Source organism: Mycotypha africana, assembly GCF_025528875.1.
Source record: "Mycotypha africana strain NRRL 2978 chromosome Unknown BDF20scaffold_4, whole genome shotgun sequence".
Classification (NCBI taxonomy): domain Eukaryota; kingdom Fungi; phylum Mucoromycota; class Mucoromycetes; order Mucorales; family Mycotyphaceae; genus Mycotypha; species Mycotypha africana.
The window spans coordinates 1,125,467-1,141,822 of record NW_026515728.1 but is presented as its reverse complement, the minus strand read 5'-3'; the positions used below and the strand labels follow the sequence as shown (position 1 = coordinate 1,141,822).

Here is a 16,356-nt window from a genome sequence, read left to right as displayed (position 1 = left end):
TCAGTATGATAAACAAGAGTCCGTGTTTCGTGATTTAAACTCACCTTCCTCTCATCTTGTACTGTTTGCTGCCCACCATTCCATTTTCTTTGTCTTTGAATAACTTCCTTTTGCTGCCTACTGCCTTACAAAATTGATAATATATGATGGCAACTTTTATGAATCTTCCAGCAGAAATATATATGCATATACTCGGTTCTCTGCCAAGAGAATCTATATTCGCTTGTATTAGTGTTTGCAAAGCACTCCATCCCATCGCACTTCAACATTATTACCGTAATTTTACATTCGAATTGCATAACTATAAACAAATCGCTCTTGATTTAGCCGAAGGAAGAGACTTACAGATTGGATACAATAATGTTAGAGTACAGTTTGGTGATTATGTCAAGACATTGACAGTAGGCACATTTTATGGAAAGCAAGTCGGCAAGGCGAGATTTAGGAGGGTCTTACAGTCCGTCCCGAATGTCACTACCATATGTTTGGGACAGCAATGTAACTGGTATCTTGAGCAGCTCATACAGATGACAGAAAACAAAGAAGTGTATTTAAAACATGTCTACCGGATTAAACCAACCCGTTACTTTTATGGGGACTATAACAATCTATATATCCTCTTGAATGAGAAACTGAGTGACCAAATTACACATCTCGAATTTGATCAAAACGACTTGACTCACTTGCGCAAAACAGATGCTGTCGCTGATAAATCAGTTTGCCCTATTGCAAAGTACCTATCCTCTTTTACAAGATTATCGACATTGCAGATTGAAAACGGGAAAGTAGGATTTGATATATCAAACATCATCGCATCCTGCCATGCTTCGCTCCAAGAGCTTTACTACATCACTTACACAAAGTCATTTTACGAGAAATTATCAGAAACATCACCACTTGGAGAAATGTCGTCAGATACTGGGTGGAAGACTGCGGCAGATACAAAGGTTGACTTACGTTCTAGACCATCTGCCACGTCCGTCACACAATGCATTACTGATCAACTCACAACGAACAGTAAGAATCGATTGAAGAAGCTGCACATACGTGCAAACTATCTCACCACAAGCTGTGTTGAATATATCGCTCATCAACTGCCCTTCTTAGAAACTCTAACAGTGGACATACAGCATTATCGCGCGGACGTTTTTTCTAGTGATACGTGCACTGCTCTTCAGCTTCCAGATTTTTTAGATAAGGTCAACATGCTACGCGCTGTGGACATAAGATGGAACAATATCAATCAAAATGACACACATACCATGTATAACGTATTTAATAAGCTGATCGCGGCATGCTTAGGTACATCCATGTCTTACAACAAAGGCATTGTAGGGGGAATTTACAACATAAAGGTAACAGCAAAAATAATGTGGGGAGGTGTCAATTTTTTCAGATTGCGCAAGAGCTGCAATCAACGCTTGATAGAAATTAATGTGTATGATAGCAAGTACGAAAGAAATCTCTTGAGTGCACTTCAAAATCTGTCCAACATCAATTGTTCAACCATCATTGTCGATGTGGAATTCAGAACCGTCTGTGGTCTTTTCAATGGTGACCTTCTAGGAGCCATCAAAGAAGTGTTACGTCTTTGTCCGAAAGTAAGACACATCCAATTTGGAAAGAGATACTACGGTGAGCAGTATCTACGGGCCTCTAGCGAGTGCCTTGAAGTATTGTTGCATCCAATAACTACTTCATCCAACTCTTTCAAAACTACTGCTTTATTGAACAATAATGATGCTGAAGATACCGTGTTACCTTCCTTATTGCATCTCAAGATTGTTGGTCTGCATGTCAACAGAGTATTTAGACAGAATAATGATGGAGGAAAGTCCTATTCGTTGCAGCCTATCATCAATTACACTGTCCCTTATGTCAAATACTTGGCAATGATCGATTGTCGTCTTGAAGCGGGTGAACATAGAAATGCTATAATCAACCTACAGTGCCTCCAGCATGTCCATGAACTAATCTTGGAGTTAAAAGCCAACTTTGCTAATATTAAGGATGTGTATCTGATCGTCCAAAAGCAACCACAAGACGTGACCAACATTGTTTATTACCGCTGTCGTTTAAAGCGTTTTAAAAAAAATGTTTTTGAAAAGACGACCGGTGATCAGCAGAAGAGATTGAATTTGAGATCTACGTTCTCTTACAATATCTGGTGCAATCAAATTGATTACTTACGAGTCAATTTGCAATACCGCAGAACCAGCATCATGTCAGATCTTACACTCTGTGCCAATCCTATTATCAGCAATTCCGGTATGTAAAAATCCAGGCTTACAGCCATCATCCCTGAATATTATTAGCTTGCTATCGTCGGATCATTATGTAATATTATCAGTATAAATTAGTATTTAAAGGGTTTCCATGCAGCACAGATGCTTCTCTCTATTCTTTTCAATTAAATATTGTTGCTATGTACTCCTTTGAGACTAAGTTTCTCTAATGTATTTTACATCTGCAGAAATTGCATTCGCGTCTTTCAATTGAGTAAGCTTATGAATGTTAGGAATTGGGGTTTTTTATTGACTTATTGCTTGAATGATAGATAATACAAGTAAATTTGATAAACAATTTTTGAAAAAAAAATAAAAAAAATAGACAGCAATTGCACAGTATACGATTCATATCATGCCAGAGGAACCCTACTTGCTTTTATCAACATGACGCTGATTGTGCGAGGCATTAGAGTGCTTGCCGGTGTGTTCATCGTTAGAATCCGCTTGTTCTTTATTATGGACGTTAGCAGCGGCTCTTTCATCAGCCGCCTTTTGAGCCTTTGAAGCAGGAGCGCCCTTACCAGTAGACCTACTTGTGCGACTATGGTTTGATTGATTCTGGGTTTCTGTTGGTTTTTTCATGTTGGATGATGAACAGAAACAAAAGGCGTTCTAAACAGCACATTTTATACAAAAACTCAAGGTTGTTATCACACTCTTTGATTTCAGAACGGGCCCAGTGTACAACTTGTATTCATTTTGTTTTGAAACAAATGAATGACACTATGCATTGTTCAACTCAAGAATCCACCCAGCTGTAAACCAGCTAGAAATCACAGATACAGAAGCACAGTAGTTTTGTGACCAAACACCGTGAGAAGCATCCTATCAAACGGTTACTTTTCATGCTGATGCCTTTTTTTGATGATAACGAAGACAGCGATCTTTACTGTGACTCTTAAATCCTTGGAGTAAAAAAAAGTATCTCGATTTTTCCATGATTTTCCAAATCAAAAATATTCTGGAAATTGCATTTCCATCGCGTCTGCAAATATTTTTTTTTTTTTTTTCTGTAAGGTTCGATTCAACTTTTCTTTGTTCTTTGCTTTTTCAACAAAAATACCTATTATAAAGTAGGCAGCATGTCCAACTGGAAAAACGTTAATAACTGGTAAGAATAAAAAAGTCAATAGTTTGCATTATGGAAATGATGGGATAACACTATTTACATATTCACTCTTGATTGTATTTAGGCATTGGTAAGATATAGTCATTATTCAACAAAAGATGAGCCGTATTTTCATTCTGCTGTCAGCCATATAAACACTCACAGTTCCCTATTTTGTGCTCTTTCTTCAGGGTTAACAAGAATTGCTTCAAGTGGGCTGAAAATTGGTTCAACGAACAGCTTGTTGGACTTGAAGGTGAAAAAGACGGAAACAAAGTCAGCGTCTCTAAAGTAGTCGATTGTTCTGGCGATGTCGACTTGAACCAACGTAAAGGAAAGATTATAACCATTTACGATGTTGCATTGAAGCTGAATTGGAAGGGTAAAAAATCAGTAAAGGCGCGCAAAAGCAGTAGGATAGGATCAACGATACTGATATACAAGTGAATTAAAATTGTTTAGGAACTTTGAAGGATGAGACTGAAGTGACTGGATCTATCCAGATTCCTGAAATTGCTCATGACACTGATCCTGAAGATTATGTTGTAAGTCATCGATTATCTGCCACTTGTGTTCTGTTATCATTGTCCTCCATAAATTCTTATCTCCACATTTTATTCTAGTTCGATATCAGCATTTTTGATGACAGTAATGAGAAGCAAGTGATAAAAGAAGCTATTCGTAAGAGTCTTGTGCCTCAAATCCTCAAAAAGTTCGAAACCTTCTCTTCTTCCATGATTAAGGAAAACTGTGAAGATGTATATATTGACGCCCAAAAGATGGGCACAGCTACACCACCTCGCTTGTCTAGCCCCTCCACTACCGTTAAATCGTCCTCAGCCTCCACCACTACTGCTACCGCCTCTAATACAACATCCTCTTCCTCAACGACCGCTAAAGTCATCAATACCACCTCCTTGAACGATCAAGAGGAATTCCAAACTTCCGCCCGCGAACTCTATCTCACCTTAACAACGCCCGAACGCGCCGCAGTGTGGACCCGTGGACATGTCATTTTGAAGCCTGAAGTGGGCGCTCATTATGAATTCTTCAATGGTAACGTGACAGGTGAATTTTTGGAAATCGAACCTGAGAAGAAGATTGTTCAAACCTGGCGTTTGAGAAGCTGGCCTCAAGGTCATTATTCAACTGTTACCATGGAATTCCACCAAGGTTCTGAATCTGTTATGCTCAAATTGAGTCAAACAGGTATCCCTGTTGGTGAACAAGAATTGACCTTGAAGAACTGGCAAGGATATTATTGGAGATCTATCAAGGGTGCCTTTGGTTATGGTGTTAACTTTTAGAGGATGAGAGGGGAAACACATCAATGGAATCTGTCTTAAATTATTTTCTTTTTTTTTTTTTTTTCTCTCTCATGTCCTATCAAACAATACTAAAGGTAGATTAGAACATATATAAGCATTTATAGTGAATAACTAAAGAAACAGAAAATAAAAAAAAAAAAAATAAATCAAATGCAGTATTGTAAAATAGAGAATATAGTGTTTTGCGTGGGCCAAATAGAAACTTTGGAAGTAGATGGATTTTTTTTTTAACCGTGATAGGTCAAACAGTAGAGCTTTTTGACCTTTCATATACACTGTACAATTTCAGTACATATTTATTTTGTACTGAAACTTCGCACTACCTTGTAAGTAATCAAGAATTAAGTAAAGGCCTAAGACTTGAACTAGTCTGTAAGCAAATTTGATCGTGTCTTTCTTGCTCGTTTTAGCCTCAATATTATTGCAATTAGTCTAGCATTTGTTTGCTCTTTCACAGAGCCTTGCGTGACTGATAAGTCAAAGTCTTTCCCTTGCTCCATACAGGCTGTTTTTGAAAGCTACAAACCAGTTGCTAACTTTTTTTTTATTTACGCCAAGGGCTTTTTGCTTGTAGTATAGATCTACAACTACGCGTTCGCCAGAATGGATTCTTTACGGAGCGGGGGTAGGGTCATCCATCAGAGGGGTCATTTCAAACGTTCATGCACACAGCCGCTGCTGTTTTGAAACCCAGAGGGCAGAGGGGCAAATTTCTCAATTTCCTTGTGCATAGCCCGTATCCCTTTGTTGGCTTTGCCTAATCCATTTTTGTGATCTTCAATGAGTGAATCACCACTTCCTCCCAACACACCTTCAACTCCAAATCATAGTAATAGCTCTAACATTACCACAGGGCTTTCATTCAAACGTCATTTTCGACCCTACTTTACCAAAAAACAACTAGCTATTTTGAACGGTTTAAAAAAGTCTGGACAATTGGTTGCTAAAGAGAACAATTTACGGTACACTTACTGTAAATTTATACAAGACGTTGGAAAAAAAGTTGGATTGTGAGTCAAAATACATAATCGTGCTCAAGCAGATCAGTCAATGCTAAGGTTGAATTTATTTCTACTTTGCCATTGATAGTCCACAAAAAACAATAAGTACGGCGCAGACGCTCTATCATCGATTCTACCTTTATTACTCTGTCAAAGATTACCCACCTCAGGTAAGAAGATATGTATCGCTTCCTGAAATAAATAGGTTACTTACGTCTCATTCCTACCTCTATATGTGCGTGGTTAGGATATCAGTGTGACATGTATATTCGTTGCATCGAAAATTGAAGAAAACATCAAAAAATTGAAAGATATCATTGTCGCTGTACATAGTGTTAAACACCCAGATTGGAAAGAGTTGGATCCAGAACAAGTAAATTTTTTTTTTTTGTGAAAGAAAAAAAAGCAAGGAATAAGGCTTTATTTATTCACTATGTTAATGGGTACTGTAGGTGTCAGATGACAGACGACGAAAAATTCTAACATACGAAAAGCTTCTATTAGAAACGCTCAGTTTTGATTTTCAATTACGACATGCCTATGAATATGTAATAAAATTCACAAAGTGGCTAAAAGGTAAATGAAGAAAATGCTGGCAAAAAAAAAACGGAATGATTCTTTACTGATCTCAACTGGAATAGAACACCATCAACCGCAATTGGAACATAAAAGATTAGCCAAAAAAGCTTATGACTTGGCAGTGGATAGTTATAGAACCTTAATTTGTGTGGAATATCCGGCGCACACAGTTGCGGCTGGTTGTATATATTTGGCATCAAAAATGTTGGAAGAGGAAGATAGTGCGTTTAAAGGCTTGTCAGCAATGGAGCAGTGGAATAACCGCTTCTTTTCACGGATGGAGGATATTGAAGGTTAGCATAACTTAGAACGAGTAAATTGAGCTTTCCCTTATTAACGAACCATTGACATGCATCAACAGATGTGGCACAACAAATTCTCGACCTTTATATCAATACTAATTTACATAAAGAAGATATTTACTCATTCACCAAAATCAAGATTGCCCTCAATGAATTAACGCAAGCGAGAGAGAAGAATGAAAATTTGACAAGGAACGCAAAGGAAGGTTCAACGACTTACTTAGAATTGGATCCAAGCTCTGAAAATCCTTTAGAATTGGTGAACACAAACCATCACACGGTTTCTTACCATTTCTCAGTGAGTTGATTGGTGGAAAGTTCGCACATTAGTTTTGGGAAAAGGAAGGAAAAAAAAAATAAAACCCAACAGTGCCGCATAGTACAGATTTATATATAGTTAGACAAATTATGGTATCATTCAAAGGTTAATTGAGTCAGTCATCAAAAGTTACATAGAATGTATTGTTACAGCTGGAGGAAACGGGTGACTTCTTTTTCTAACGACGGAAAATCCAGTTAGACCATCTTTGCTGCTGAGGCTTGCCAGCTGCTGTCTTTGCTTGGCCCACTTCCAAACTGCTGCTGACACTCTCAGCTTCTTCGTCACTTTGTTCAGGGTTTAGCTTTATTTTCATGTCAGCAGTTTCGTCGCGAGATTGTTTCAAAAAAGGCATCACATTAGTCCCACCGGTGCCACGTACAACTTTTGCGTTGGCATCTAATTTTCTCGCTAATCCCAGTTGAGGGAACATTTGTGCCACTTTATCAGCCTTAGAATTCTTTCGAATGCCAGGTGACGTCTCTAAACGTGTTTGAGGATAGAGGTCATTATGAGGAGAAGCCGTATTCGAAGTGTCTACATCCTTTTTGCAGTTGCTATCGGCTTCTTCGATACTCTTATTGGCATTTTCAATAGCAAAGCCGCCATGGGGAATGTTGGGGCCTTTACGCGCTTGGTTGACGATATACAGTGTGACAATCTGAACATGCTTATCGCGGAAAAGTTTCAACTGATGAAGACAGTCATTGTATGTGTGTATGATATTGAGTTCAGCTGATGTAGAGCATCCATTTCTGTAATTTTCTTCTAATTGAATGATAAAAGGTCGGATATTGGTGGCTTCTTCTAAATCTTCCAAAAATTCACGATGACGACGAGGCATATACTTTCGCATGGCTTTCAAAAACGTATTCTTATTTGTACGCTTGTAAGGTGGAGGAGACGTACTTTGCTCTTCTTTTTGCGGAGAAGCAGCCGAAGAAGTGGGGTGCATGTCATCGGCAGGACTTGGAGGGGGTAGCTTGGTATAGCGATCATTAGGCACAAGTTCAGCGTCTTTAATAATAAAAGAAGGCTTCTCGCCTGTTTTATAATGATCGACACCAAACGCGACATCCAAAGCAGCAATCAAACTGCTTTGAGCAGCACTTCCACCTGCGTATCTTCTGTATTGATTGAGTAAGCGCTCTGCTTCGTTCAAATGAGATATATCCGCATATTCATCCGTCTGTTCAGTCCAAAAGCTTTCTGCGCCTTCATAAATAAGGCCCAAAGGTAAGCCAGCCTCCGCCATGTTTTCCCAGCCTGCCAAATAAGGACGAATTTTCCAGTAGAAGACATACGGATCACATTTTTCGTACATACGTTTCAAAACGTCATTCATACTGGCCAATGCCGTGCGAATAATTTCTAGATTCGTTTGTAAACCATCCAAGTGACCCTCCTGGATGTTTGTAATGGCATCGACAATTTGTGATAAACAAGGAGCACCTGCACTTTCAATGGCCGTTGTGACCAGATAAAACCATGATTCATCCAAAGACCCAGAATAAGTAGCCAAGGCAGCCAAGTTACTGTATGAAGGGTGTTGTGGATTGTCATAAAGTGAGAACTCAAATGGACTTGGTTTTCAAGAAGGTAGAATGGATTCATAACAAAAAAGACGCTTACTTTAGCTCGATTGGACCCTCCTTATCCAACAAACGATAGTTCCATAGTACCACTGCCGCATGACACACCACTGGACAGACACCTAAATATTCCGCAATTTCAATCCAAGGTACAGCCAAGTTCGCAGGCAGTGTCTATATTGTTCGTGGGAATAACATTTGAAAGGTTTGTTAATTTCTATGGGTTACGATTCTCCCAACTGAGTTTTTTTTTTTCTTATGAGAGAAAAAAAACTTTAAAAACTGTTCCATTCTCTCGCGAACCCGCGCTTAATACCTCAGAAGCGATTTCGTGTTTCCCCCAGACATAGCTGTGAGATAACATACAAAGAATTAAAAAGGCTCGTCTATATTCCTCGACGGTTTTCAAACGGCGATAATCTAACAATGGGAGCTAATCTATCAGGATGAATAACTGGGTCAATATCTATAGATGTAGTTACCATAACTGTACCTGATGAACTTTTTCTCTTAATTTTCCAGCTAATAGTAAATCATTAAAGTCTGACATCATCTCCTCCCAAGGCGCAAAATAAGGGTCTGGTAATTTCCGTAATGGTGGTGTAGTGGGCAAGAAACCAGTCTTTTCAGAAATATCATAGTATTCCAATGGTTTTAATGGTTGAAAATGCTGCATGTCAAGCAAAAGAATGGTATTTACGACAACGAAGAAAGGAAGAGAAGAGGCAAAAAAGAGCAATGAATAACAAGAAAATTTAAAAAAACAAAAAATTTTCTAGTGTAAAAACAGATCGAGTACAACTACTTATATATATATACTTTTTTTTTCGCTGCATATTACAAATGATGATCTTGATCTTTTATCCAATTATTCAGTAAATGAGTATTATCTCAAAACAGCTCTTCATTTTTGAAAGTCAGTTTACTTGGTTTAATAGTGTTGTTTGACCGTATATGGCACGCCAAAGATAACAAATGCCATGTACAAAAACAACTGTTTGATATGACAAGCAAGGCATGCTGTCAAGAGTGGCGCAGCTTGTCCATCCTTCTGTAAATCGCTTGTATATATCATTGTCTTTCTTTCTAATTGATAAAGAAGGATAGAATAGTTTCCAAAACTTGAAGGAACAAATGATTTTTCATCCTATCTTTGTATGGATGAAAACTCATCATGACTGAATTTGTATGCAGATGGATTATATAAGCAGTTCATTTGATAGACAGAGTCCATGGGTTTAGTTCATTCCTTATTGAACCGTTCTCTACATCATCGTTGGGTTGTTCAGTCAGTTGAAGTACACTGACACTTTGTCCACATTGTCGAATGTATCATCCGTCGAATGAGCAGGTTTGTATCACCTTGTCATTCGTTTGGATTGGAGACTCGAAGCCGCAATTATTCGTTCCTCTTCAACTATGAGGACTGGTCTTCTTTGTCTGTCAACCTGCTATAACCAATTTCATGGACTTCACCAGTTTATGACAGATCTACATTATGCAAAAATTCCTCTAGGGCACGGGGTAGACGATTAATATCTGAAGCTCAAATATGAATGCTCATGATCTTTTGATGTAATAATGTATGATTTCAGAAACACTATCATAGTGCAACATCTTTTGGTTGTCATTGAACCATCCAGAATATCTCGGCTAATATACAGTTTTGTTTCAAAAAAATAAGGATTAGGTAATAACTGCCAAAAGCAAATCTGATATGCTTACTGTGCAGTGTTACACCAGACTTCCTTTTGGAGTCTATCAAACTAGCTATTGTAACGAAATTCAATTTTTTTATTGGAGAGCAGGAGAGGGAGGTGCTTTCACCTTTGACTCTGGTTATACTTTGTCATTCATTATTAAAGACTGTTGCTACCCTTCATGATGGACGATCGTGGTATGAATATATTACAGGTAAGTTTTTCCGGATAATAGCTTACAGTTCATTGTATGTCATCGTCATTGCTCATCTTCAAATCTCTTTGCCTAAGTGACAGATTTCGGCGCACCATGTGTCGTATGTGCATACCCTATGCGCTTACAGTAAAGCTTTTTTAAATACTTGCATGAATAAGTTCAATAGATCGGTCTGATAACAACTCCATATGTGTACGTTTATCTCACAATTGTTGTAGCTGCATTTTTTCTAGCCCTCATAGTAGGCTGTAGCACCTACTATTACAAAATTGTTGAAAACGAGTATTTTGGATACCCTCAGGTAAATGACTGAAAGCCCTGATTGTAAACATATAGTATGTTTAAAAGCGTATCATTATCTCACAGGAATGGTTCCCAAGCGTAAGTGCAGCTACGGGTGATCGTTACCCAGCGCGCGCCATATTCCAAATTCTAATAGCGTTAACTTCAGGGCCAAGGTTCCTGATCGTTGGACTATGGTATTATTACACGACTTACAGTATTCGGTCATCATCGATCCTTTTTGGAAAATTCCTTTTGGCTGTTGGATTGAGTCGAACAGTTTCTTCTGGAGGATGGGTTTATATCACGTCGACAGATGATCATCGAGTCCATGATATAGCCATGGTCTTTTATGTCTTATGTACGCTACCTTGGCAATTTGGTGTTTTGTATACAAGCTCACCTTTGAACAAAAGAGCAAACAAGTTGAGAAAATACTTGATATTGGCCTTCTTTGGCACCTTACCCTTCATGATACATTTTTTCATCCAGCATAAAATTCATCGAGTACCAGGAGGTGAGTAATACTTACATGTTATTTTAAGAATGCTTGTCTGATACAGGCCTTTTTTTTTTTTTTTTTTTTTTTTTTTTTACTGTCATAGCATACACACTTTATGCCTTATTAGAATGGTCTTTAATCCTTTACGATGTTGCTTTTGATGCAATGACACTTTACGATTTTGAAAATTTGGAATTACGACTCACTCAGCCCGTGATTGCCAGACTGAAAGGAGGCAAGGCGTCAGCAAAATACGTCTAGCTGGAGATTGAATCCAACAAGGAATTAAAAGCTTAAGTTTCGCATTCTCCACTTACATAAGCTTTAATGGCTAGTAAAAAGACATAAACGAAGAGAACTTGATCGATCAAGATAATAGCAATTTAAAAAATACAACTGCTCTTATTCCTCATGGTGTTCGTTTCTTAATGATCACAGCGGCGCTATTTAGTGATTTTTTGGTTTGAATGTTTATAGTAAATGCAAGTAGTATACCATTAGTGATGGCTGTGGTTCATAACTGTGTATAGTGAACAAAACTGTTCGTTCTAGGGCAGTATTCTCTACTATATTTACTATGACTGAAAACTCGTATCCTTAAACTCAAAGCTTGAGCGACACATTCCAACTCCGCATGTGAAAGGAAGGCACGCATTGTGCCTGTGGGGAACCCAACAGCAAACTGGATTGGCTGTTTTTTCCTTTTTTAGTACATATAATTCAGGAAATGCGTGCTTTACACAGAAATGCACTTTTTCTATTCATCAGTTAGAATACTCCACCTTTTTATCAAACTTTCAGGCTTTTATCTATCAGCAGACTTTAGCTCTTCGTTCTCCTATGATGAAGACAAAGTCAAAACGCTCTCAGCGAAAAAGGTGGAGAGTAGTAATTAGAATTGAACCACCAAGGGATGCGATGCCGTCATCACATGAGAGAAATAGCAATGGTTTCTCGAGTTTCGACAAACCTGATACCAGTCATCAAACTCGAAGAGAAAGAGTTTACACTTTCTCAACGAGAGAAATATATTATACCAACAGCAATCCAAAGTGCTTTTTCATATTATTGTCACTTATGCTCGAAAGATTTACAAAAGCATTATCCATACATAGATCATTTTAGATACCAGCATCAAGTCTTAATCGATCCTTACAGACGCAATGTAGCAGCATTTATTACATTTGGGAAGGCTGCTATTATGAATCAGGTGCAGAAAGAAATGTACCTTGAAGCCTGCGGGCTCGTGTCTGACCTCCGAAAAGTCAAATCCTATGGATCTTCAACGTCATATTCGGAACATACAGACTTCAGAGCCTGTCATACAGCACGACACGTAACAACTTACAGTCATAATGATGGGCAATCGAGCTCGTTTATATGTTACTTTTGTGACGACAATTGTACTTTTGCTACTTATTATACCCATTTGACAGATATGCATAGCATTATACCAAGAGTAGCAAAAGCCTTGATTTCATCAATACATACGAGTAATAACACCACAGAATCGAGCGCCTTTGGTACTAACATACTCAGCAACATCCTCTCGATGACTAACAATAGCCATGCTCAAATTGCATCATCAGAAAGCACCCGCACATACAGCATTATTAGTAGGGGAACAAATAATTTTATTAATGATGCAGTTACCAACATACCCGCTATTACACAGTCGCTATCAGATACTTCAAATACTACTTTGCACGCATTGAACTCTCCTGAGTATCAATGCGAAAATACACACCGGTACAATGCTAATGAACACCAACAAGAGAAGAAAAAGGTTCATTTTGCCGAGATAATTGCTTCCTATCCCTCATCTCAGACGGTTACAAGAAAAAAAATAATGCCTATCAATTATTCTAAAGTTCCGCCACCACTTGAGAAGTGCGACAGGCACGAGCATGTATGCGTACTATGTAAAATCAGCTATCCATACTTGGTTGATTATCGTCGTCATTTGTAGTCAATACATAATATCCCTCTAAAGTTGGTGCTTCCTCAAAATTTCAGTATCCCATTGGAATCTTATAGATACTGCAGTTTCTGTAAGAAAAATTTTCAACGGCGTTCAGCTTTTCTGAATCATATGGCGCAAAGACATGGAGTATCTGTAGAGAAGCGAGAGTATGAATGTAGTGTGTGCTTTAAAAAATATAAGAAGCAAGATATCTTTTTGAAGCATTTATCGAGATTCCATGGAACGGTTTGAAACAATTGGGATTGGAACTCTTTTACAAAATTGAGTAGGCTAACTGTTTTTTGCTTTTAATTCTCTTTTTTTTTTTAAAAAAAAAGAGCAATCTATTCATTCTTCTCTGCTAAAGCAGCTTGTTTCCTATCTTTTACCATTGCAATGGCATTATTTATTTGCCCTTCACTATTATGTTCTATTCTTTTTTCTTCCAGACAATAAACACTCAACATATGAACAATCAATGAAACGCCTCACGCTTATTGCTAGTTGAAGCCAAAAGCAAACCAAAAACACTTTGTGCCTTTGCATTTAATAACAACCTACCTCTGATTTCATACAAAGTTTCTCCTCTGTAGATGAAGACCACCGTACAATACAGAATCTTGAGATTGTGCTTAAGCAGACAGCCTACACATTAATCCATATGTATTCATTATACTGCAGTTTTAGTACAAATAAATAGAAAGAATACTTTAACTCATCTGCCATTATATTCTTTCACAAGTCTAAACTTCCACATCTCAAATTGATTCTAACACGTCTTTCTTTCTTGTATACAATTTCTTATGCCTTATCTACAAGTGTGGAATGCACGTTACCCGCAATCTGCTGTGAAACAATTGAAACTGTTTCGTAAGTGTACCATTTTTTTGCTTTGGGCACGATTAAATCGTAACAGCACTTGGGCGAACAAAAAATCTAGATTAATTTTGTGCGGAGAATGAACAATGCAAGTTTATTTTGATCAGAATTAGAGTTTCCTTTCATCTTTCTTTCAATTAAAGATAAAAATATATACGATTTAATATGACTCCACCGAGAGTAATGACAATAGCTGGTAGTGACAGCGGAGGGTAATAAACATGTTCATGAAGGCTTTCAAATAGTTGTGAGAACTAATTTTTTCCTTCATTCTTCCTTGAAATTTTCAGTGGAGCAGGTATTCAAGCAGATATCAAAACGCTCACCTCACTTCACGTCTATGCGACTTCAGCCATAACCTCTGTCACAGCACAAAACACAAAGGGAGTGACAGGCATTCACGATATGCCACCTGAATTTGTGAGCCAACAGATTTCAGCTATTCTCAGTGATATCGGTACCGATGCCATCAAAATCGGCATGCTCTCCTCCGTTCACATTGTTAAGGAAGTAGCTTCCGTCCTCAAGAAGTTCCCCGAGCATAGCAAACAAATCGTTGTCGATCCTGTCATGGTAGCTACAAGTGGTTCACGACTTTTGGCCGCTGAAGCTACTGAAGCTTTAATCAAAGATATTTTGCCAATGACCTACATTTTGACACCTAATGTACCGGAGGCGGAAGTGCTTTTGGGTATGAGTCCTGGAACTATCAAGTCTACCGAGGATATGCACACTTGTGCTAAGAAGATTGCTGCTATGGGTCCCAAGTTTGTTTTACTGAAAGGAGGTCATTTGCCTCTCAAAGTGGATGGCGATAAGCTTCAAGTCATAGATATTGTGTACAATTCGATGAATGAAAGTTATCACGAGATACCGAGTGACTACATACAGACGAAGAATACTCATGGTACCGGTTGTACTCTATCTGCTGCTTTAGCGGGTGAACTAGCCAAAGGAGCACAAGGTATTGTAACAGTAGGCGGGTGGGACGGAACATGTTGCCTTTTACGCATCCTAAATCGCGTTCCGTTTGCTCATTGATGATACGCTTCTTTAAACCATATTAGTGGAACAAGCTTGCGAAAATGCGATCCATTATGTCAAGATGGCCATTTCTCAGGGTTTGGGTGACATGGGTCAAGGTAATGGCCCTATCAATCACTTTCATCCTCTACGTTGGTCACCTTACAATGGGTAGGTGAAAATAATCAAGATCTAAAAGGATAATTAGTTGAGTTCCTTTGTATGCCATAAACAGAAGAGAGACTGACCAATATCCATCTTTCTTTTCCCTGCAATTATGATCGTATAGCAAGCCTTTGATTCAAGCCATTAAGGATAGAATGCCTGAAGGTGTCTGGAGCGATTTCATTGATCATCCATTTGTTCGTGGAATTGCTGATGGTACACTTCCTCTCGAATCTTTTACTTATTATCTCAAGCAAGATTATCTTTATCTCCAGCATTACGCACGTGCTGCTTCTCTTGCTGCCTATAAGTGTAAGTTTTTAAACCACGAACTTTTTGTTTCTGTTGTGCAAAAATTCTTATCGGCAATTGCAATCAATGACCGATATAGGCGGAACTATGGATGCCATCAAAAGAAACGCAGCCGTTGTTATGCATATCACTGAGGAATCCGAAAATCACATAAAGTACTGCGCCAGATATGGAATCTCGAGAGAAGATATTTTAAGCACACCAGAAAGTGTCTTCAATTCCGCCTACACGAGATTCGTATTAGATAAAGGTGCTGCCGGTGATATTTTAGATTTAAAGATGGCTATGGCGCCCTGTCTAATAGGATATGGTGACATTGGTCTCAAGCTATATAATGACCCTGCAACCAAGAGAGAAGGCAATCCTTATTGGGAGTGGATTTGCCAGTATGCTGCCGACGATTATCAAAATGCCGTTAAAGTTGGCATCGGTAAGTAGCAATGCTTTATACTAAAAAGTCCCTTTCTTCGTCGTAACTTGTTTTTTTTCCCAATTTTTTACGTCGTAGCTGAACTAGAGGAGTTAATGGAGGAACATGGGGCGTCACCTGCCCGCTACAATGAACTCTGTAAAACTTTTGAGCAAGCCACACGTTTAGAAATTATGTTTTGGGAAAATGGGATTACGTCTGTGTTAAGCAAAATACATGAGATCAGCCATTGAATATTTCCATTACTTATAAATCATCTGATAACCTAATTAACAGTATATCACTATTAGAAGGGAAAAAAAATACTTTATAGAGCAAAATAAATAAGAAGGAGTGTTAAATTTTCTCGTCTGCGCAACATGCAAA

General features: G+C 38.3%; 7 protein-coding genes across 7 annotated transcripts; 6 read left to right on the top strand and 1 right to left on the bottom strand.

Annotated features, from left to right (window-relative positions):
- Positions 1 to 817: 817 nt before the first annotated feature.
- Positions 818 to 2,391, top strand: BDF20DRAFT_864644 (uncharacterized protein). The gene has a single exon (XM_053080744.1). The coding sequence runs from the start codon at positions 906 to 908 to the stop codon at positions 2,274 to 2,276; it is 1,371 nt and encodes a 456-aa protein (XP_052937259.1). The 5' UTR covers positions 818 to 905; the 3' UTR covers positions 2,277 to 2,391.
- Positions 2,392 to 3,282: 891 nt separating this feature from the next.
- BDF20DRAFT_864634 (activator of Hsp90 ATPase) lies at positions 3,283 to 4,777 on the top strand. Its single transcript, XM_053080743.1, has 5 exons — positions 3,283 to 3,399; positions 3,482 to 3,487; positions 3,588 to 3,778; positions 3,859 to 3,941; positions 4,020 to 4,777. The coding sequence occupies exons 1-5, from the start codon at positions 3,371 to 3,373 to the stop codon at positions 4,701 to 4,703; spliced, it is 993 nt and encodes a 330-aa protein (XP_052937258.1). The 5' UTR covers positions 3,283 to 3,370; the 3' UTR covers positions 4,704 to 4,777.
- Positions 4,778 to 5,249: 472 nt separating this feature from the next.
- Positions 5,250 to 6,853, top strand: BDF20DRAFT_447909 (cyclin-like protein). The gene is made up of 5 exons (XM_053075470.1): positions 5,250 to 5,734; positions 5,814 to 5,895; positions 5,973 to 6,098; positions 6,178 to 6,301; positions 6,367 to 6,853. The coding sequence occupies exons 1-5, from the start codon at positions 5,505 to 5,507 to the stop codon at positions 6,600 to 6,602; spliced, it is 798 nt and encodes a 265-aa protein (XP_052937257.1). The 5' UTR covers positions 5,250 to 5,504; the 3' UTR covers positions 6,603 to 6,853.
- Positions 6,854 to 7,103: 250 nt separating this feature from the next.
- On the bottom strand, positions 7,104 to 9,193 carry BDF20DRAFT_817523 (Indoleamine 2,3-dioxygenase; the record flags this gene model as incomplete). Its single annotated transcript, XM_053077266.1, has 6 exons — positions 7,104 to 7,136; positions 7,176 to 7,462; positions 7,502 to 8,460; positions 8,558 to 8,691; positions 8,834 to 8,950; positions 9,011 to 9,193. 6 exons carry the CDS (start codon positions 9,191 to 9,193, stop codon positions 7,104 to 7,106), a joined length of 1,713 nt encoding a protein of 570 aa, XP_052937256.1.
- Positions 9,194 to 10,069: 876 nt separating this feature from the next.
- BDF20DRAFT_834685 (Frag1/DRAM/Sfk1 family-domain-containing protein) lies at positions 10,070 to 11,479 on the top strand (the record flags this gene model as incomplete). Its single annotated transcript, XM_053078757.1, has 5 exons — positions 10,070 to 10,092; positions 10,250 to 10,431; positions 10,653 to 10,735; positions 10,801 to 11,233; positions 11,322 to 11,479. The coding sequence occupies 5 exons, from the start codon at positions 10,070 to 10,072 to the stop codon at positions 11,477 to 11,479; spliced, it is 879 nt and encodes a 292-aa protein (XP_052937255.1).
- Positions 11,480 to 12,164: 685 nt separating this feature from the next.
- BDF20DRAFT_912234 (uncharacterized protein) lies at positions 12,165 to 13,187 on the top strand (the record flags this gene model as incomplete). The annotated part of the gene is made up of 1 exon (XM_053083931.1): positions 12,165 to 13,187. The coding sequence occupies one exon, from the start codon at positions 12,165 to 12,167 to the stop codon at positions 13,185 to 13,187; it is 1,023 nt and encodes a 340-aa protein (XP_052937254.1).
- A 1,038-nt stretch (positions 13,188 to 14,225) lies between these two features.
- Positions 14,226 to 16,223, top strand: BDF20DRAFT_817536 (Phosphomethylpyrimidine kinase-domain-containing protein; the record flags this gene model as incomplete). The annotated part of the gene is made up of 6 exons (XM_053077269.1): positions 14,226 to 14,272; positions 14,351 to 15,024; positions 15,128 to 15,254; positions 15,373 to 15,560; positions 15,640 to 15,974; positions 16,092 to 16,223. The coding sequence occupies 6 exons, from the start codon at positions 14,226 to 14,228 to the stop codon at positions 16,221 to 16,223; spliced, it is 1,503 nt and encodes a 500-aa protein (XP_052937253.1).
- Between the last annotated feature and the right edge of the window lie 133 nt (positions 16,224 to 16,356).

What these genes read in the sequence shown, in the direction of transcription:
- BDF20DRAFT_864634 (XM_053080743.1), top strand. Translation starts at nt 3,371, where the DNA reads ATGTCCAACTGGAAAAACGTTAATAACTG. An exon ending in ATTGAAGCTGAATTGGAAGG is followed by an intron (nt 3,779 to 3,858) that starts GTAAAAAATCAG and finishes AAAATTGTTTAG; the next exon opens with GAACTTTGAAGGATGAGACT. An exon ending in CTGATCCTGAAGATTATGTT is followed by an intron (nt 3,942 to 4,019) that starts GTAAGTCATCGA and finishes ATTTTATTCTAG; the next exon opens with TTCGATATCAGCATTTTTGA.
- BDF20DRAFT_864644 (XM_053080744.1), top strand. Translation starts at nt 906, where the DNA reads ATGTCGTCAGATACTGGGTGGAAGACTGCGGCAGATACAAAGGTTGAC.
- BDF20DRAFT_447909 (XM_053075470.1), top strand. Translation starts at nt 5,505, where the DNA reads ATGAGTGAATCACCACTTCCTCCCAACACACCTTCAACTCCAAATCAT. An exon ending in GTTGGAAAAAAAGTTGGATT is followed by an intron (nt 5,735 to 5,813) that starts GTGAGTCAAAAT and finishes TGCCATTGATAG; the next exon opens with TCCACAAAAAACAATAAGTA. An exon ending in TCAAAGATTACCCACCTCAG is followed by an intron (nt 5,896 to 5,972) that starts GTAAGAAGATAT and finishes GTGCGTGGTTAG; the next exon opens with GATATCAGTGTGACATGTAT.